Raw genomic sequence first — 18927 nt, forward strand, 5'->3', positions numbered from 1 at the left:
GCATGAGCCTTGAGTCATAGAGTCCTGGGCCTGGATCCCACTTTCTAACCTTGAACCTTCAGTCCTGACCATCAGTCACCTCATCTGTAAAAGAGGGGTTGGTCACGAGATCTGCTTCACATGGTGGTGGTAATTAGATAACAGAGGTAAGCCTGTCCAGTTCCTGTGAAGTACATGTGTGCTCAAAGGCAGCACGACATGAAAAGAGGCTGAGAAGAAACTTCTATCTCCTGGTACACAGACCACCCTCCAAGTCACTGCCCATCCTCTCTGATATCAAGGGAGACTCCAAGTGAAATACACTGTCCCAAACTAAGCTGACCAACCCACTCACACACGTGCTTCTCTGTCCAATGTTTCTGCTCAATGAATGGCACCACCAATCACCTCCTGAAACATGGGCATCACTGGCCAGCTCCAGGATGGTACCCTGACTGGCCTGGTGACCTCTGCACCCCAGGGCCTAGAACAATGCCTAGCAGCACCCCAAAACAGTCAACAAACGTCAGCTAAATGCTTGAACCCTCCCTCTTTGTCACCCTACATCCCAATCAATCACCAAGCCCTGCCAATCCTACCTTGTGAATACTTTTTAAGCCAATTATGTAACTTAAAATGATTTACTGTCCAAATCTGCTTCAAAGATAAAGCTTTATGATTCAATGGATTTCAAGAAATACTTCTTGAGAGCCTGTGAATGCTACTGTAGAAGGGAACAGACATGCAGGGGGAGCCTGAGTGGGGGCGGTTACCCCAGGGGCCTCAGACATTTTCACCAAATGACTAGATGGACGAATAAATGCCGCCCCAAGTCGGCCACTACACATCTTGGTGCGTAATCCATCTTGGGGGAACAGGTAACAAACCCAGATGCCGTTTTTTAAAAGAGCTCAGAACAGAAGCTTGGAAATAAGCATTTGGGAGTAGGAAGGAAGCTGCAAAGGAGAACAAAGACTGGGAGATGTCCCTGAAGCCTGGGAAGAGAGAGTTTTCAGAAGGCCTGAACTGCAGCAGTATCGAAGCTGCAGTGTTTCCCATTTACCACAAGTTAAGGACCAAGCAAAGTTGACAGTCTACTCACTAAACAAATATGACTGAATTCTTCCATGTGCCAGGCCCTGTGCCAAATCATGGAATGGAATAATTAGTAAGATCACACAGCCCATGAGTTCAGGATGCTTCAGCTGTGTGGCGATAGAAACATTAAATACGTAATTACATAATTATTTCATTATTGAGGTTAAAATCACTACATAGAAAGATATTAAGAAAGCTGAGTGTGTGAACACACAGTCTGGAGGTGGCACAGGACAGGGCACAGAATAAGTGACATGCCACACGTTCTCCACCTTGGGTCAAAATGGAGTAACTGGGTTCAGACTTATCTACCATCATAATCAACTAGAAAACACGGCAAAATATATAAAACAAGTGTTTTTGGACAGTGAACAGCAGGAAACAAAGTGAACCCTTGTTGCCCTGGCTCCCAGCCGGCAGGCACTTTCCAGACCTTTGTCCACATAGTGAGAAGCCAAGCAAAGTGTCTTGCTGAATGAGACAGAAGAGACGAGTTCAGGGGAGTGAGAGTCAGAGAGGAAGCTACATGGGAAAAGGGCTTCGGAAATCTGCACAAGGCTCCCCTCATGTCTCTTGCTGAATATATCCAAACACACACACGTAGGGTAAGCCTCTAGAAGGCTGGGCAAAGGATGACCATGTAGCTATAACCTGAGCAATTGTCAGAGCTCAGAGGACTGAGCAACATTCTAGTTCTGATCAGCCATGACCCAGGCTCTCAGCAGAGACCCCAGAAAGGTCACGCTGTACTAGTATAGCTGAAGCAGCCCTAGAGGAGGGGTTCTCAAGAGGGTGAGATTTTGCATGCACACACCCCACACTTGGCACATTTGGCAATACCTGGAGACATTTCTGATAGGCACAAATGGTGCTGAGGAAGGAGATGTTATGAGCTTCCACCAGTTAAGAGGCCAGGAGTAAACATTCCACAATGCACAGGACAACTTTCCCAGCAAAGAATTACTAAACCCACAATGTCAACAGTGCTGCAAGTAAGAAACCCTATCTTAAAGCTATTCTAAGCCTGTGCCAACAAAGCTTAAAAATAAGCCTTGAAAGGCTTATATCTGCAAGAAACCCAACTGCATGCCAGACAAAGCTTTTAAGGGAAGACAACAAAACTCAGCACTTAGCAATGTAAATCTCCCAATATACACAACGTTTGAATAAAAATTACCAGACAGGCAAAGAAGGAAAACAGGACTCAGAACCAGGGTAAAAATGAGTCAAAACAAGAAACCCAGAAAAGACAAAGAGAGGCAGTGGAATAGAAGGATGTTAAAACAGCTAATATAAATCTGCTAACTATTTAAAGGAACACAAGAATACATAAGAACAACAGAAGTTATTAAAAAAAAGAAAAAACCACAAAGGGAATTTTAAAGATGAAAAATAGAGTATCAGAAATGAAAAGTTCTCTAGATGTGCTTGACAGCAGATCAGACACTGTAAAAAAAGGGATCAGTGAACCAAAAGACCCATCCAGGAAACTACCCATGTCCATCAGTAGGTAAAGCAATGAACAGAGTATGGAACGTATCCACATGAGTGATGCTCACTAACAGAAAGAAATGAACACTTGATACATAAAACACTGGACAAAACTCAAAAACCCTGTACTACAAAAAAGAAAGCAGACACAGAAAAGTACACACTATAATTTCACTCAAAATTCTAGAAAAGGCAGATCTAATCTATAATGGAGAAAGCAGATGCGTGAGTGCCTAGGGCCACAGATATGGATGGAATGCCTGTAAAGGGTCATGAGGAATCTCTTTGGGCACGATGGAGACATTCTAGTATCTTGATGGTAGAAGTGGTGACAACTGTGTTTACATTTGTTAAAACTGAAACTATACACTTCAAATGGGTGCATCCACTTTATATAAATTATACCTCAATAGGAAATTCCCTAGCAGCCAGTGGTTAAGACTCTGTACTTTCACTGCTGAGGGCCCGGGTTCAATCCCTGGTCAGGGAACTAAGATCCCACAAGCCATGCGGTGTGGCCAAATAAATAAATAAATAAATCATACCTCAGTAATGTTGATTAAAAATGGGATGATCTGTGCACTCTTTTGTATGTATGGTACATTTTAAAATTAAGTAAAGGGAATATCAATCCCTTCTTTTGTGCACGTTCCAGATCTTCCATAAAAAAATGCTTTTCAAATGTGAGAAAAATGCTAAATTTAGGTAGATGCTTCTTTTAAAATACTGCATGTTTAATACCCATAACTTCATGCTAGAAGTTTCTCTTGTAAATCTTTTTCACTGCGCTCTCCCAGTATCAGTAGCATGTGAAATGTCAAAAGTCTGATTCAAATTCCCAAACTATAAAAAGTATTCTGAAAATCTGAAGACCAAGTCACACAGGCAAATCTCTTATGCTCATACTGAGACCAGATACTGGAACTAAGCGAACCTCTCACTGTCAACCTTTTACTGTTTTGCTTCTGTCTAATAAAACTCAAAACCAGATAAATTGAGCCAGACAAGTATTTCAACCTGCTTAAGCAAAAGGTTTCATTTGTTTACATCAACACTCATATACTTGATTGGCTCTGGTTTACTCATTCCTCATTTATTTTAATTAGTGGAGAAATAAACTAATAGAGAAGTGCTTATCTTTAGACCAGCACATGGAGAGGTCCCAATTCTGTGCAATTACCTGGGTATATCTCTCCCAGAAGCTGGAATAAACCTTTTTCTCTCTCCCACAAGAGCAAGTAAAGCTTTTGTCACAAGATGTGTTGCTCTCACCTGGTCCTACAGTCACCTCAGTGGAATGCTTATTGATAACCTTAATCTTATCACTGAAGCCGTTTTTCTCCACAATCTTCACAGCAGCGTCAGCCATAGGCTTGAAAACCTAAAAATTAGTGAAAACCCAAATAAAAATAAGCAGTAAGTTAAATAACATCCTAACACCCGGTTTTTGCAATAGTCATGTATGGATGTGAGAGTTGGACTATAAAGAAAGCTGAGCGCAGAAGAATTGATGCTTTCGAACTGTGGTGTTGGAGAAGACTCTTGAGAGTCCCTTGGACTGCAAGGAGATACAACCAGTCCATCCTAAAGGAGATCAGCCCTGGGTGTTCATTGGAAGGACTGATGCTGAAGCTGAAACTCCTATACTTTGGCCACCTGATGTGAAGAGCTGACTCATTGGAAAAGACCCTGATACTGGGAAAGATTGAGGGCAGGAGAAGGGGACGGCAGAGGATGAGATGGCTGGATGGCATCACCGACTCAATGGACATGGGTTTGGGTGGACTCCGGGAGTTGGTGATGGACAGGGAGGCCTGGCATGCTGCGGTTCATGGGGTCACAAAGAGTTGGACAAGACTGAGTGACTAAACTGAACTGTAGTTTAACGTTCTTGACTTCTTGCTGGACTCAGGGGCCTGTGAGCCTCTCTGATTTTTAGTGTCATCTCCAGAGAGGGTCCTTTTTGACCCAGCTTCCAGAGGGCTGAGCAACTGAATTGAACTGAACACCTGGTTAGCAAGATATACCTTGATTCTGGTCCTCTGATTTGAAGTAAAAGAGGCCTCAATTATGGAATTTCTTCCTGAATACATAAAATGTACCTTTGTTACCATTTGATACAGGCAAAATATTTTGTTGGGCTGTTTTGATCTAAATACACAAGATTTCACCTATGTAATTTAAATGCATCTCTAAATGTGTGTCATGGAAATGAACACAAAAGGATGAGATTCTACTAGGTTTAACTTGCAGCTAGGTGTTCCCATTACATGCAAGGCAAAGGAGGGCTGCAGAGGACTTTCAAGGAGACTACACCACCTAGTAAGGATGGCAGTATCAGTGCTATGCTAGAGGGAGATGCAAAGGGGATGTGCCTCACAAAACCATGACTGGGGACCTGGGATGTGAAGTGATGTGCTCTCTACAGGAAAGTGAGACTATATTAGATATGAAGTGTGAGCAGCTCACCCTTCTGCTCAAAACTGTCTCAAATCCCCACTGCTAGTGGAACACAGCCTATATTCTCTTATGGTATCTGAGGCCCTCCATACTATGGACCACCTTACTTTTACCCAGCCTTCCTCCCCTCCCACCACCACATATGCACTACCAATGCTACAGCCACACTCATCTCCTCACTGTACAGGCAGGAGGCAAGCCTGAGCCTTCTCTGCCCTACCACCACCTGCCAAAGCAAACCCAGCTTTTCAGGGCAGCACAAATCCCCTCCTGATGGAAGTCCTCCCTGAACCCTTCATGTGTCCCTAAACATAAGCTCTTCTATCTCTTAGTTTCCCACCTGCCCAATTTAGATTGCATAGCTCTGACCACATCACTGCATGAAACATACAGATGCACATGCAGCCATACGCACATAGAGGAAATTTTCAGTTCAGTTGGTCAACTGTGTCCGACTCTTTGCAACCCCATGAACAGCAGCATGCCAGGCTTCCCTGTCCATCACTAACTCCCAGAGCTTGCTCTAACTCATGTCCATCAAGTTGGTGATGTCATCCAACCATCTTATCCTGTCATTCCCTTCTCCTCCTGCCTTCAATCTTTCCCAGCATCAGAGTATTTTCCAGTGAGTCAATTCTTTGCATCAGGTGATCAAAGTACTGGAGTTTCAGCTACAGCATCAGTCCTTCCAATGAATATTCAGGACTCATTTCCTGAATATTCAGGAAATTGACTGGTTGGATCTCCTTGCAGTCCAAGGGACTCTCAAGAGTCTTCTCCAACACCACAGTTCAAAAGCATCAATTCTTCGGCGCTCAGCTTTCTTTACAGTCCAACTCTTACATCCATACATGACTACTGGAAAAACCATAGCTCTGACTAGGCAGACCTTTGTCAGCAATGTCTCTGCTTTTTAATATGCTGTCTAGGTTGGTCATAGCTTTTCTTTCAAGGAGCAAGTGTCTTTTAATTTCATGGCTGCAGTCACCATCTGCAGTGATTCTGGAGCCCCCCAAAATAGTCAGCCACTGTTTCCCCATCTATTTGCCATGAAGTGATAGGACCAGATGCCATGATCTTAGGTTTCTGAATGCTGAGTTTTAAGGCAACTTTTTCACTCTCCTCTTTCACTTTCATCAAGAGGTGCTTTAGTTCTTCTTCACTTTCTGCCATAAGAGTGGTGTCATCTGCATATCTGAGGTTATTGATATTTCTCCCAGCAATCTTGATTCCAGCCTGTGCCTCATCCAGCCCCGCATTTCACATGATGTTCTCTGCATATACATTAAATAAGCAGGGTGACAATATACAGCCTTGACGTACTCCTTTTCCTATTTGGAACCAGTCTGTTGTTCCATGTCCAGTTCTAACTGTTGTTGCATACAGATTTCTCAGGTGGAAGGTAAGGTGGTCTGGTATTCCCATCTCTTGAAGAACGTTCCACAGTTTGTTGTGATCCACACAGTCAAAAGCTTGGTGTAGTCACAAAGCAGAATTAGATGTTTTTCTGTAACTCTTGCTTTTTCAAAGATGTCGCGAATGCTGGCAATTTGATCTCTGGTTCCTCTGGCTTTTCTAAATCCAGCTTGAACATCTGGAAGTTCTCGGTTCATATACTGTTGAAACCTGGCTTGGAAAATTTTGAGCATTACTTTGCTAGAGTGTGAGATGAATGCAATTGTGTGGTAGTTTGAACATTCTTTGGCATTGCCATTCTTTGGGAATGGAATGAAAACTGACCTTTTCCAGTCCTGTGGCCACTGCTGAGTTTTCCAAATTTGCTGGCATATGGAGTGCAGTACTTTCACAGCATCATCTTTTAGGGTTTGAAATAACGCAACTGGAATTCCATCACCTCCACTAGCTTTGCTCATAGTGACACTTCCTGCTGCTGCTGCGTCACTTCAGTCACGTCCGACTCTGTGCAACCCCATAGACGGCAGCCCACCAGGCTCCCCCGTCCCTGGGATTCTCCAGGCAAAAACATTGGAGTGGGTTGCCATTTCCTTCTTCCAATGCGTGAAAGTGAAAAGTGAAAGTGAAGTCGCTCAGTCATATCCGATTCTTCGCGAGCCCATGGACTGCAGCCTACCAGGCTTCTCCATCCATGGGATTTTCCAGGCAAGAGTACTGGAGTGGGGTGCCATTGCCTTCTGTTTGGCTCTAGGTCGATGATCACGCCATTGTGGTCATCTGGGTCATGAAGATCTTTTTTGCATAGTTCTTCTATGTATTCTTGCCACCTCTTCTTAATATCTTCTGCTTCTGTTAGGTCCATACCATTTCTGTCCTTTATCGAGCCCATCTTTGCATGATATGTTCCCTTGGTATCTCTGATTTTCTTGAAGAGATCTCTAGTCTTTCATATTCTATTGTTTTCCTCTATTTCTTTGCATTGTTCACTTAGGAAGGTTTTCTTATCTCTCCTTGCTATTCTTTGGAACTCTGTATTCAGATGGGTATATCTTTCCTTTCCTCCTTTGCCTTTTATGTCTCTTCTCAGCTATTTTTTTTTTTTTTTTTCTTCTCAGCTATTTTTAAGGCCTCCTCAGACAACTATTTGGCCTTTTTGAATTTTAGAAATGATTTTGATTCTAGAAAATGATAAAGTGACCAGTCATAATGACAAGATTTCCATTTTTTTCTAAGACCTTTTCTGTATCCACCTATATTTTCTGCCACAAAAGCATGTTTCTATTACAATCAAGAGGAAAATGCTATATACTTCTACAAAAAATATGTGCTCGGGTAGGGGGAAAAAAACTTTCACAATCTGTTTCAAATTATTTCAAGGCTCTAGTTTGATGGTTTTGATGTCGTTGGAGGGCCTCAGACCCTCAATTCTCACCAATCAGTCTGCCTCCACCCCAAAAGTATCACGTGCTCTTACCACCCTCTCAGCCCTCCTGCCCCTTCATTCATCTCCTCTGCTGACCCTGCAGAGTCTGTCCTTCACAGCCTCTTCCTCAGCCACCAAGAACTCAAGAACTTACCTCAAACAGTATCAAATGAACCCTGAAGCTGATTTCTCAACATCATCATCCTGTGTTCTCCCCTAGCCCTCAAATCGGTTTGCAGAACTAATCTTCTTTCAAGGGATGTACTGTCTGGTCTAAGAGCAAGTGAATCTTTCTTGCCAGGTAAATGAAATAAATTAAACAGCATTTAACTCTATTTTGGCCAATGATATATCCAAGGAGAGGTTTGCTAGAGATTCCTGGGAATGTTCTTTTTGCCCTTAAAAAGGAGAAAGAAAATGAGGAAGCCAGGATCATGCTTGGTTTTCAAGTCATTGTGCCACAGAAGTCACTGTAACCAACACATCTTCCCCAAGATTCCTTCCTTTTCAAATGTACTAAAAGAGTAGCCTGCAGACAATGCCTGTAATTTCTTATATTCCATCCAATCCTCAACCTTACTCTCCTGAAAATATTGCCTAAAGGGGGTCACCAATAACTTCTTAGCTGCCAACCCATAGCTTTCTCAGCCCCCATTCTGCTTAATTTCCATACCTGTAGTAATACAGTAGCCACATGTAGTTATTTAGATGTAAATGGATTAAAATGGAGTAATATTTTAAAATTTCAGCTCCTCAGGCCTAGGAAGAGCTGTTCTCCTAGTCACATTTCAAGTACTTAGCAGCCACATGTGGCTAGGGACCATGATACGGGACAGCACAGTCATAGATTTTCACCATCACAAAGTTCTAATAGACAGTGCTGCTCTAGTAACATCCACACTTGCTGATCACTCCCTCTTTCTCATGACTTCCACGCCATCTGCACCTGCCTTCTAGGGTCTTTTCACTTCTGACTGGACTTGACTTCATGGCCACTCTTGTTCACTCAGCCCCCTGAACACATCCTGCCTTTGCTTTTTTCAGTCTACTCTCTCCCTGGACAACCCCCTACACTGCCAGCTTTACTTGTCATATCTTTAGCAAGTGAGTCCCAAATCCACTGTACACGTCACCCTCAAAAGGTTCAGACTCCCGTCTCTAGGGACCATCAGGTTCTCTCTCACTCATTCTTCTGGACCTGTCTTTCCTGTTGCCATGCAGTTCAGGCGGAGCTGCAAACCACAGGGCAGTCCAAAGACAGGAAGACCAAAGAATCAACCAGGTAGTCATTAGAGCAAAAACTGGGAGGCCACCATAAAGATCTGAAGAGTCAAATGGAAGAGGTCTGACAGTCACAAGCCAGAACAGCAAGAGATTAGAAATCCAGGTCAAGTGAGATGGAAATATGGAAAAACCTAAGAAAACAGTTCTACCAATACTATCAAAAAGTATGTTCTCATCCTATGTTTTTCATTAGCAGTCCACAAAGGTACTGGCTCCTGCCCCAACAGCTGTCTCATACGTAACATGTCCAAAATGAAATGCAGGGTCTTTCCCACAAAATAAGTTACTGGAAAGAGGGACTCCTCTTATCATCAACGGCATCCCTGCCTCCACCCTAGACACCCGCACTAGCACTCTCTCTCACACACACATACACCATCCTATCAAAGCTACCAGTGTGGAGTGAGCACCAAATTAGGAACCAAAAGACCAAGATCCAGGTCTAGCCCTCCTACTTATTAAATGTGGGACTTAAGACTTTAACCTGTGTCTTGGCTTCTTCATTTATGAAGATAAAATCTACTTGAGGCTATCAAGGCAACTATCTTCAAATGCTGATTTCTCTGTATCAGCTCAGAGCCTTGATGACGCCTCCAAAGGCAAAGAATGACCCTTAATCATTTTAATGAAATCCTGAGACAAGTGTACAGAATTGCATGTGGGTACATGCACACACTCACAACCTTACCACTACCGTTGGACTATCCAGAAACTTGAAGCCCATTAACACCTAACTCACAATTAAAGTCTTTAATGTGACACTCAGGTCTTCCAGAGTCTGGCTACAATCTACCTTTCTGGGTTTTTCTACCATGACATCATTTGCCACAACTCTGGACAACACTGTTCCAAACACACCACGGTATTCCCTCAGCCTAAACTGTCACCCTTCTAGACTATGTGCTTGAGGGCCACCCTGTTGACATGGGGGTAGGAGGCAGGTGCTGGAAGGAGTCTAGGCAGAGCACCCTAGAGTGCTGACCTCTATACTTTACGGGAGAAAGCAAAAAACTTCTGTTTAAGCCACTGTTATTTTGGGACTTTGTCATCTGCAACTTAATCACAATATGAAACAACTTTTGTAGGGCAAAATACACCAAAATTTTAACAATGGTTAGTCATCTATTGAGTCAATACACTTCTTCATATTTACCAAATTTCCTATAGTGGTATGTATTATTCACATTGCACGCACAGATGCATGTGTGCTAAGCTGTTTCAGTCTCGTCTGACTCCTTGAAACCCTATGGACTATAGCCCACCAAGCTCCTTTGTCCATGGGATTCTCCAGGCAAGAATACTGGAATGGGTTGCCATACCCTCCCTCCAGCTCTAGAGTATCTCTGATCAAGGAATCCAACCTGCGTCTCTTGCATCTCCTGCATTGGCAGGCGGGTTCTTTACCACTAATGCTACCTGGGAAGCTTATTATTTGCATTACCAGAAAAATAATTTTGTTTAATATTTTATTAAAGGAGTGAAATGGCAGATTGCCAAACTACGGGTAAATGCAGTAAGATAGCTAGCTCTGTCAGGACATTTAAGGTAGTAGATCTCAACCTTGATGCACTTTAAAAAATCCCAATGCTCAGGCCACATCCCAGAACTATTAATTAAAATCGGGGGTGGGGGCGTGCAGGACAACAACTGATTAGGCATTGGAATTTTTTAAAAGCTCCTCAGTGATTCTGATGTTCAGTCAAGGCTGAGAATCACTGTTTTCAGAGAAGAAAATGAGCTCCTGGAGGAAAGAATGGTGTCTGATTCATCTCTGTGTCCTCAGAACCTGGCGCTGTGCTTGGCATGGAGCGAACACTCCATGTATGTCTGTGAAGAAACGGACCGGGAGAGTGCAAGGCACACAAGAAACTTTCCACACAGGACAGAGAACATACACATGAAGAGTGTGCCTCACCTCAATGGCATAGCAGAAGTCGGCACCAGCCGTGACCGCCATCATTGACAAGAGTCCTGTGCCAGTGCCAATGTCAAGAACCAAGGCCTTCTGTCCTCTGTCCTTCACCCGGCTCACAGCAGCCCGGATGCCCTGGTAGTATTTCATATTCTAAGAGAAAGGGAGAAACAACTGTTACTTCATACCAGTTATTGTAAGTGTTTTGTGAAGTTCTAGAGTCACAGTTGGCAGCAGCAGAGTGAAGTTCCAACCCTGTGGCCTCTGTGGCTTGCACTGGTTGAGTTGAACAGGCCTCCCCAGGCTCCAGGAGCACTGGGTCAGCCTCTTAAAATTTATAAAGTAATTGTGTCTCCCCTCCACACCCACTCTTCCATAATCTGCTTAGAGATGCTCACGCTCTGCAAACCACACTCTCCTCTTTCCAGCTTTTAGACGACTGGACAACACAGGAACTAGAGGATGGAGAAAGCTTGTTCCTTCCCACATGTGCACTCTCTTCAGGCCCTTCAGAGCTAGGAGCAGCACTCAAGTAGCAATTCCCTTCAGAGATCTGAGCATCAGCTCCACAGGACCTCTCCTCCACACGTCTAGGTTCTGGGAACTCCAGTCTTCTCCCTTTGTGTCCCCAGGTAAAGGAACTGCTTCCTGCAATTACTACCACAAGGTTACCCTGGTGCTTCCCAGTCCTCCCATACCTCTGTAACCAATTCCTTCTCTTGAAACAGATGCATATGCTTATGTGCCCAGTGGTGTCTGACTCTTTGCAACCCCATGGACTGTAGGCCACCAGACTCCTCTGTTCATGGAATTTTCTAGGTAAGAACACTGGAGTGGGTTGCCATTTCCTCCTCCAGGGTATCTTCAAGACCCAAGGATTGAACTCATGTCTCCTGCATTGGCATGGGGATTCTTTACCACTAAGCCACCAGGGGAGCCCACTGAAACATATAATGTGGCTTTTGGTTTCCTCACTAGACTCTTAATTCATACAGCTTCCTGGGCTAAAAAATATTTTCTTCTCAGGAAATTGTTTCTTTGTTTTTAGTTCAAGTCCTTAGTAATTTAATCATATATATCTATATCTATATCTATATTTTTTTTTCCTCTGTAACACTTTGGCTAATTAAGTACCTGGCCCTAGGATCTCACAGGCTGTGTGGTACAGCCAAAAAAAAAAAAAAAAAAGAATAGTACTATATTTCAAAATAGCAACACTGAACTCTAAAAGCAAATGGAGTGATAATGTCAAAATTATGAAGTGAAGTGATTTCCAAACTAGAATCCAGCCCTTAGTGTGAGGACAGAATAAAGACGTTTTCGGATAAGCCAAGCCTCAAAAACCTTACTCCCCATGAACCCTCTCAGAGTAATGTGATAAAGGATGAGCTTCACTAAAGAGGGAAGGAACCAAAGAGGAACACAAGGAGACCCAGGAAACGGAGGACTCAATACAAAAAGAGGAGCAAAGGAGATCTGCAGACAACAAAAACTGCAGGTCTAGAACGCACCTCGTCCAGACTGAGGCCGGGGAAAATGACCCAGGAACAATCTCTAAGATGAAACTGACAGAACAGCCGACTGTTTTGACTTTCCTTTGGAAAGAAATTTTAGACTACGGGGAGAAAGTATGGGCATAAAAGGATGACTACATAAAACATAAAGCAAAAATAAGTTAATTATTAACAAAGAATAATGCAAGAAAGGAACAGCAATCAAAATTATCACATAGCTCAACTGTGAACAGTGTTTATACATGCCTAATAAAGTCAACGTGATTTTAACTGACACACATTTATATAAGCGCTTACTTCGTCACAAAAGGGGGTATTATTGCTATCCCTATTTTACAGATGAGAAAACAGAGGCATAAAGAATTTAAGTGACTTGCCTACTGAAACACTGAATATTAATTTTGCAAAAACTATAACTGTGCTGGGAGGAAAGGAGAACGAGTGGGAAGGAGGAGCTGAAAGAATATCAGATTCTTAGCTCTTACAGTGGGAAGTCAGTAGATAATAGTTATTTAGGTCTGGAAGTAAACATAAAACAAACAGTTCAAAGAGAAGAAAGGAGGTTGCCTCTGAGTGTAAGCATAAAAATGTTTTGTCTGGGGGAAATGATACACCAGGGGACTGTTACTTCACCGTAAGCCTCACAGAAATATTTGACTCCTAAAGTAATTGCATTTTTGTCTTGGATAAAATCAGTATGGCATTTTATGTTACGTGCTTTTTATGGCAAAGAAAGAAAAAAAGTTAAAATAAATCAGGATGGCAACCGATAGAATTGTTGAACTAGGAAAATGAACATCAAATACACTATTTCCACAAAAAGCAGGACGGTGCAGATTTCTCTGTGCAGCTGTGGCTGTGGGTAATGGAAAGAGAGCAGGTCTAGGAGCTGGTTCGGGAGCTTCAGTTCAGTCTGCGAGCCAATCACCTGAGAACCCTCATCAGCAGCATCCTCAACAGGAAACAGGGTTGGAATACGTGCCAAATAAATAACATCCATTAAATGAGCTATCACTTTTAATTTTTTTAATTTAAAAAAGTTGTATTTTCTATACAACAAATACTAAAATACCTGCAATACTTTTTCAATTTTCTTAACATACAAAACCATCACACAATGCAAAAAAATACAAAATGTAACTTGAAGTTATTGACTGTTGTCTGAAGGTGACTGACAGCAATGACTAAATTAGTCATGCTGCTAATTTACCTCCACATGTTTATTTAGCACATCAGAAATATCTTTTCTCTGACATAAAGAAAAAAGACAATGAAATGTGCACAGCGATCACTTTTTAATTATCCAACTTTGAAGTTACTACTGCTGCTGCTGCTGCTAAGTCGATTCAGTCGTGTCCAACTCTGTGCGACCCCATGGACGGCAGCCCACCAGGACCCCCCCCCGCCCGTCCCTGGGATTCTCCAGGCGAGAACACTGGAGTGGGTTGCCATTTCCTTCTCCAATGCATGAAAGTGAAAAGTGAAAGTGAAGTCGCTCAGTCGTGTCCGACTCCTAGTGACCCCATGGACTGCAGCCTACCAGGCTCCTCCATCCACGGGATTTTCCAGGCAAGGGTACTGGAGTGGGGTGCCATTGCCTGGAGCTTCTTAAAAGACAACTGGCAGTATCCATAAAGAGTCCTATGTGAGTTCATAATCCTAGACTACACTAAAGATGATATTTGGATGGCAAATAAGCACATAAAATGATGTTTGACACTATTAGTCATTAGAAAAAATAATTTCATGTGCTTATTTGCCTTCCAAATATATTAAAACTACAAAGTTAAATAATGTACATTCAACATATAGACCCAGCAATTCTACTCTGATATATTTATATGAAAGAAATGAAAACATGTCCACACAAAGACTTACATGTGAATGTTCAAAGCAGGACTATTCAAAACAGCCAAAAACTGGAAACGATTCAAATGTCTATCAACTGGTAAATGGATAAAATACAGTTTATCCATATAATGGAGTATTACTCAGCAATACAAAGGAATGGATACTAATACCCTCAACATGAATGACCCTCAAATGATGAATGAAGGAAAAAAGACACATAGACTACATATTATATGATTTCATTAAGATGAAATTTCCAAAAAAGGCAAAAACTATACAGACAGAAAAATCTATCAGTGGTTGCCTTGTGGGAGGGGGGTGCAACCAGAAGGTTGAGTACCAGGATTGATTTTATGGGATAATAGAAGTGTTTTAAAACAACAACAAAATGTAAGGAACGATACAAAAGTACAGAGAAACATGTTTTTCTTGACTGTCACTAACCAGCAACTTCTGACTCCATTTCCTCACGTATAGAACTGGGAAGGGGAGAATAGAAGTTAAGAGTTAAATAATGAAGACCCAGGAATGTTCCATCAAGGAATTTGAAGTTTACCTCAAAGGCAGCAAGAGGACACTGAAGGGTTTTAGGGCTGCTGTACAGAGGAAGACGGAGAAGGCAATGGCACCCCACTCCAGTACTCTTGCCTGGAAAATCCCATGGACGGAGGAGCCTGGTAGGCTGCAGTCCATGGGGTCACTAAGAGTCAGGCACGACTGAGCGACTTCACTTTCACTTTTCACTTTCATGCACTGGAGAAGGAAATGGCAACCCATTCCAGTGTTCTTGCCTACAGAATCCCAGGGACAGGGGAGCCTCATGGGCTGCCGTCTATGGGGTCGCACAGAGTTGGACACAACTGAAGCGACTTAGCAGCAGCAGCACAGAGGAAGGAAAAGAGGGGCCGACACCAGTCAATGAGTGCTGAGCAGGCAGTGGGGTTGAAAGAACAATAGAATTTGGTGGTCAATCAACTATAGGCTTAGATAAGGGAAAGACATCACCTTTCTGGCTTGGCTGACCGGATGGACGACACCACCATTTGTCCAAATCCTCTGGAAGCTGAGTCAAAAAGGACTCTCTCTAGAGATGACACTAAAAATCAGAGAGGCTCACAGGCCCATGAGTCCAACAAGAAGTCAAGAACGTTAAACTACAGAGGATTAGTCAAAAGCCAACAATGTTTGTTCTCCATTCTGTAATTCCTCAGCAGATCAGCAAAGGCACTTGGATATTTGACAAAAATGAGGGAGGCACTTAGCCCCTGTGGTGTAGTCTGAACACTAATGGTGCTTAAGGAGGCCCTTCTGTCACAGTGTTGCCAAGAAGCAGGCAGTTAATCCGGGCTGGGTGAAAGAGACACTGCCACCAACACAGCCTCATGACCAGCCCTACCATGTGCCCTGATCCTTCTGCCAAGCACTGCTCAGTTTTTAAGCCTGGCCCTGCATCCCTCTCCTTCAAGCCTCCCAATTTCTGAACGATCTGGATGAGGCTGACTAGTTAAGCACTCTGGGAGACCAGGAAATCCTGGGTTGCTAACCATGATAAGACCAGAATTATAACATAATTCAAACAAAGAGAACTCAGATGAAACAAAAATGAAAGAGAAAAGCTGAAATGTAATTCTGCAGTGAAAACCAAATATACTTTACAAAATACAGTCTGCAGTGACCTCTAGAGATTCTATTTTAAAATTACAAAGTAACTATTCCAGGTAAAACTGTATTTTGTATCCGGAGATTATGGAAATCAGCTAGTATGGCCCACTCATTATAAATTCTAATAAGTGAGGTCTGCAGAGGTCTCATGTTTTCTCCAAGGTCATGCTCAAGTCAGTAATAGAGGAGCAAGAAGGACCCAGACTCCTTCTTTCCCAAGCAGTGCACCCTACTGCTGCCTCTCTGCGTCATTCTAACAGCGTGCCTCTGGGGGCAGTTTTTAACCACATAGTGGAAGGTTTCAAACACCACTTTAAGATAACAGTTTCAAAAAGATAAATAAATAAATAAATAACAGTTTCCTTTTACACTTACCCTATCTTTGTCATGCAACATATCAGCATAGGATGACCTAAAAAAAATAAAAAGACAAGTTAGAAACCTCTGCTAATAATGATAAACATCAACGTATGAGAATATACACATACATACATGCATTCCTACATCAGACAGAACAAACACCCTGGTCCATTTTAAACTATTTTAACAGAGCTATAAGCTGTCATTCTCTCATACTGTAGCAAAAAAAAAATCTTAGCAAAACATGTTTATTTTTAGTAAAGAATCTTGGATTGAAACTCCTGTGATAGTTGGCCCTGTCACAGTAATTCCACAGTCCTAGCATACTGATCATGTTGTACATCATATAATTTTTTTCCTCAGGAACAACTCAGATGTGTCTAACACTTCACGTAGTCTTACATATATTTGTATACAGGGATAACCACAGATGGAAGGAACACCAAGGAGAACAATCAGGGAAAGAGAATCTATATGCCTGCTGTGTATATGAAGGCACTTTCCCTTATGTCATCAGGGACAACTAAGAAGAGCTCATCAAACTACAGAGAAGAGGGCTGCTTATCTGTATGTTCTACCATAATAATACACAAATCTGAAAAATCTCTGGCAGGGTTAGGATAATCCCCAGAACTCAGCAGATTCAACCCAAAGATGCTTTCTTTGAGTTCCAGGTGAGAATTAAGGCACTCTCAAGAAAGAGAGGGCCTCCAGCTTCCAATCAACATCAGAATTAATGGAGAGCTTTTTTTTTAACATGTGGCTTCCCACAATACACGCAAAGAACTTCTGATCCAGAAGATGGAGCTGGAGTTTGGAAATCTGCACTTGAACTGGTGCTCCAGGCAAGTGTGACACAGGCACTTCATACTCCACATTTTGAGGAGCACTGCACCAAAAGCAAACAGTTCTGCTGCTTCTTTTTTTAAATGACATACCAAGGTTTTTAACATGTGAACCTACCTATGAGTGTTTAGTTGAAATCTGGTCCTTTCTACTTTCCTTCACCTCAAAAGGGACATTTTCACACCTGATCTTCCCTGCCTCATCACCCACCCACTCCTCCCACTCCACTGACATCACTCTCCCTAAGCACCACCAGCTCATTCCCATCACTTAACAGCTAAGATTTCTCTGACCCTGCTAGACACTCCCCTTTCTGAAATGTTCTCTTCCTTTCTACTCTCTGGCCATCCCCTGCTTGTTGTCTTGCCTCACCAGATATTCCAGGATTCTTTCTTCAGCCCTCTACCTTTCTTATCCCACACGATCTCTGAAAGCCTGCAATCTCTTCCAGCTTCAACTCTCACTAATAACTGCAAACTGTCCAGATCCATAATTTATCTGCCCACTGGCATTTCCATCTGGATGGCCAAACCCAGACACTAATCTTCATCTCCCAACAACATTCATTCCTCCTGTGTTCTCCTTGGGATGGAACTGTTTTCCATCCACTTACTCAAATCAGAAATCTTGGTGCTTCTTGAATTTTCTCTCTCTTTCCATCACTGCACCCAAGAGTTACCAAACTTAGGCTCCCTCAAAGCTTTCTCCTCCTCTCTCCACCTCTGCTGTCTCAGCCATGGGGCTGCGATATCTACCCAAATGCCCACAAGTTGTTTGCTCTTTCCACACTGCTCTCAGGGAATGTTCCAAAATGCAACCTCATCTATTTTCTTCCCTATTTAACATCTCAATCACTCAGAAAATAACATCCAAAATACTTGGAAAGTAATGTATTTGAGCTCTTATTTTGTACCAAACATTGTACTTCATTCAATCATCAAACGATGGTAAGAAAAAGGTATCATACTATGGGATACATGTTATTATACTGAGGCATGTACTGTTATACTGTACACGGGGCACATATTACTACTTCGAGGCTAAGAGAAGTTTAGAAGCTTGGCCAATGTCACAGACTTAAGTGGCAAAGCTAGAACTTAAGAGAACTGTGCTCCTCTTCCAGCATTTTGCTCCCACCAACTACAACATGACGCCACCCACCTTTTCAGCAGCCTCCCTCACCACAGCGCTACTTTTTCACCACACTCCAGTCACAGTGACCTGCTAGTCATTCCCCAAACTAGCTCATCTGCAAGTCTGCACATAATCCCTGCTGCCTGGAAAGCAATCACTCTCTCTTTAGATTTGAGAAATCATTCAAATTATCACTCTCCCAGCAGAGCTGGTTCTTGATGCTTCCATGCACTTTTGTGCCCATTTCCACTGATCTTCATCTCATGGTGTCATAGTTTTTTATATATCTGTCTCTTCCACAAATCTGCATGTTCTTTGAGAACCAGAACCTGATCTTCTTCATTTTGGTATTCACAGCCTTCACACAGTGTTGTATACACTTAATGATTGCTTAATAACAGTAACTCACTGACATACTTTTAAACATCCCTCCAAAGGAAAAAAAATAATTCACTTTCCCCCATGTTTTCCATTAAAGAGAATTTAACCATATGATA

The 18927-nt window shown here is 42.5% G+C and overlaps 1 protein-coding gene across 1 annotated transcript in view; it reads right to left on the reverse strand.

Moving 5' to 3' along the window:
* PRMT7 (protein arginine methyltransferase 7) overlaps window positions 1–18927 on the reverse strand; it is a 39900-nt gene that overhangs the window by 16913 nt on the left and 4060 nt on the right. The window contains exons 3-5 of the mRNA XM_010850976.1: window positions 16466–16502; window positions 11067–11216; window positions 3841–3949 (exon numbers count right to left, since the gene is read on the reverse strand). Of these exons, the coding sequence (XP_010849278.1) occupies window positions 3841–3949; window positions 11067–11216; window positions 16466–16502 (296 nt within the window). The remainder of the gene's footprint in view (window positions 1–3840; window positions 3950–11066; window positions 11217–16465; window positions 16503–18927) is intronic.

This window comes from Bison bison, unplaced genomic scaffold (genome assembly GCF_000754665.1).
Source record: "Bison bison bison isolate TAMUID 2011002044 unplaced genomic scaffold, Bison_UMD1.0 scf7180017864297, whole genome shotgun sequence".
Lineage (NCBI taxonomy): Eukaryota > Metazoa > Chordata > Mammalia > Artiodactyla > Bovidae > Bison > Bison bison.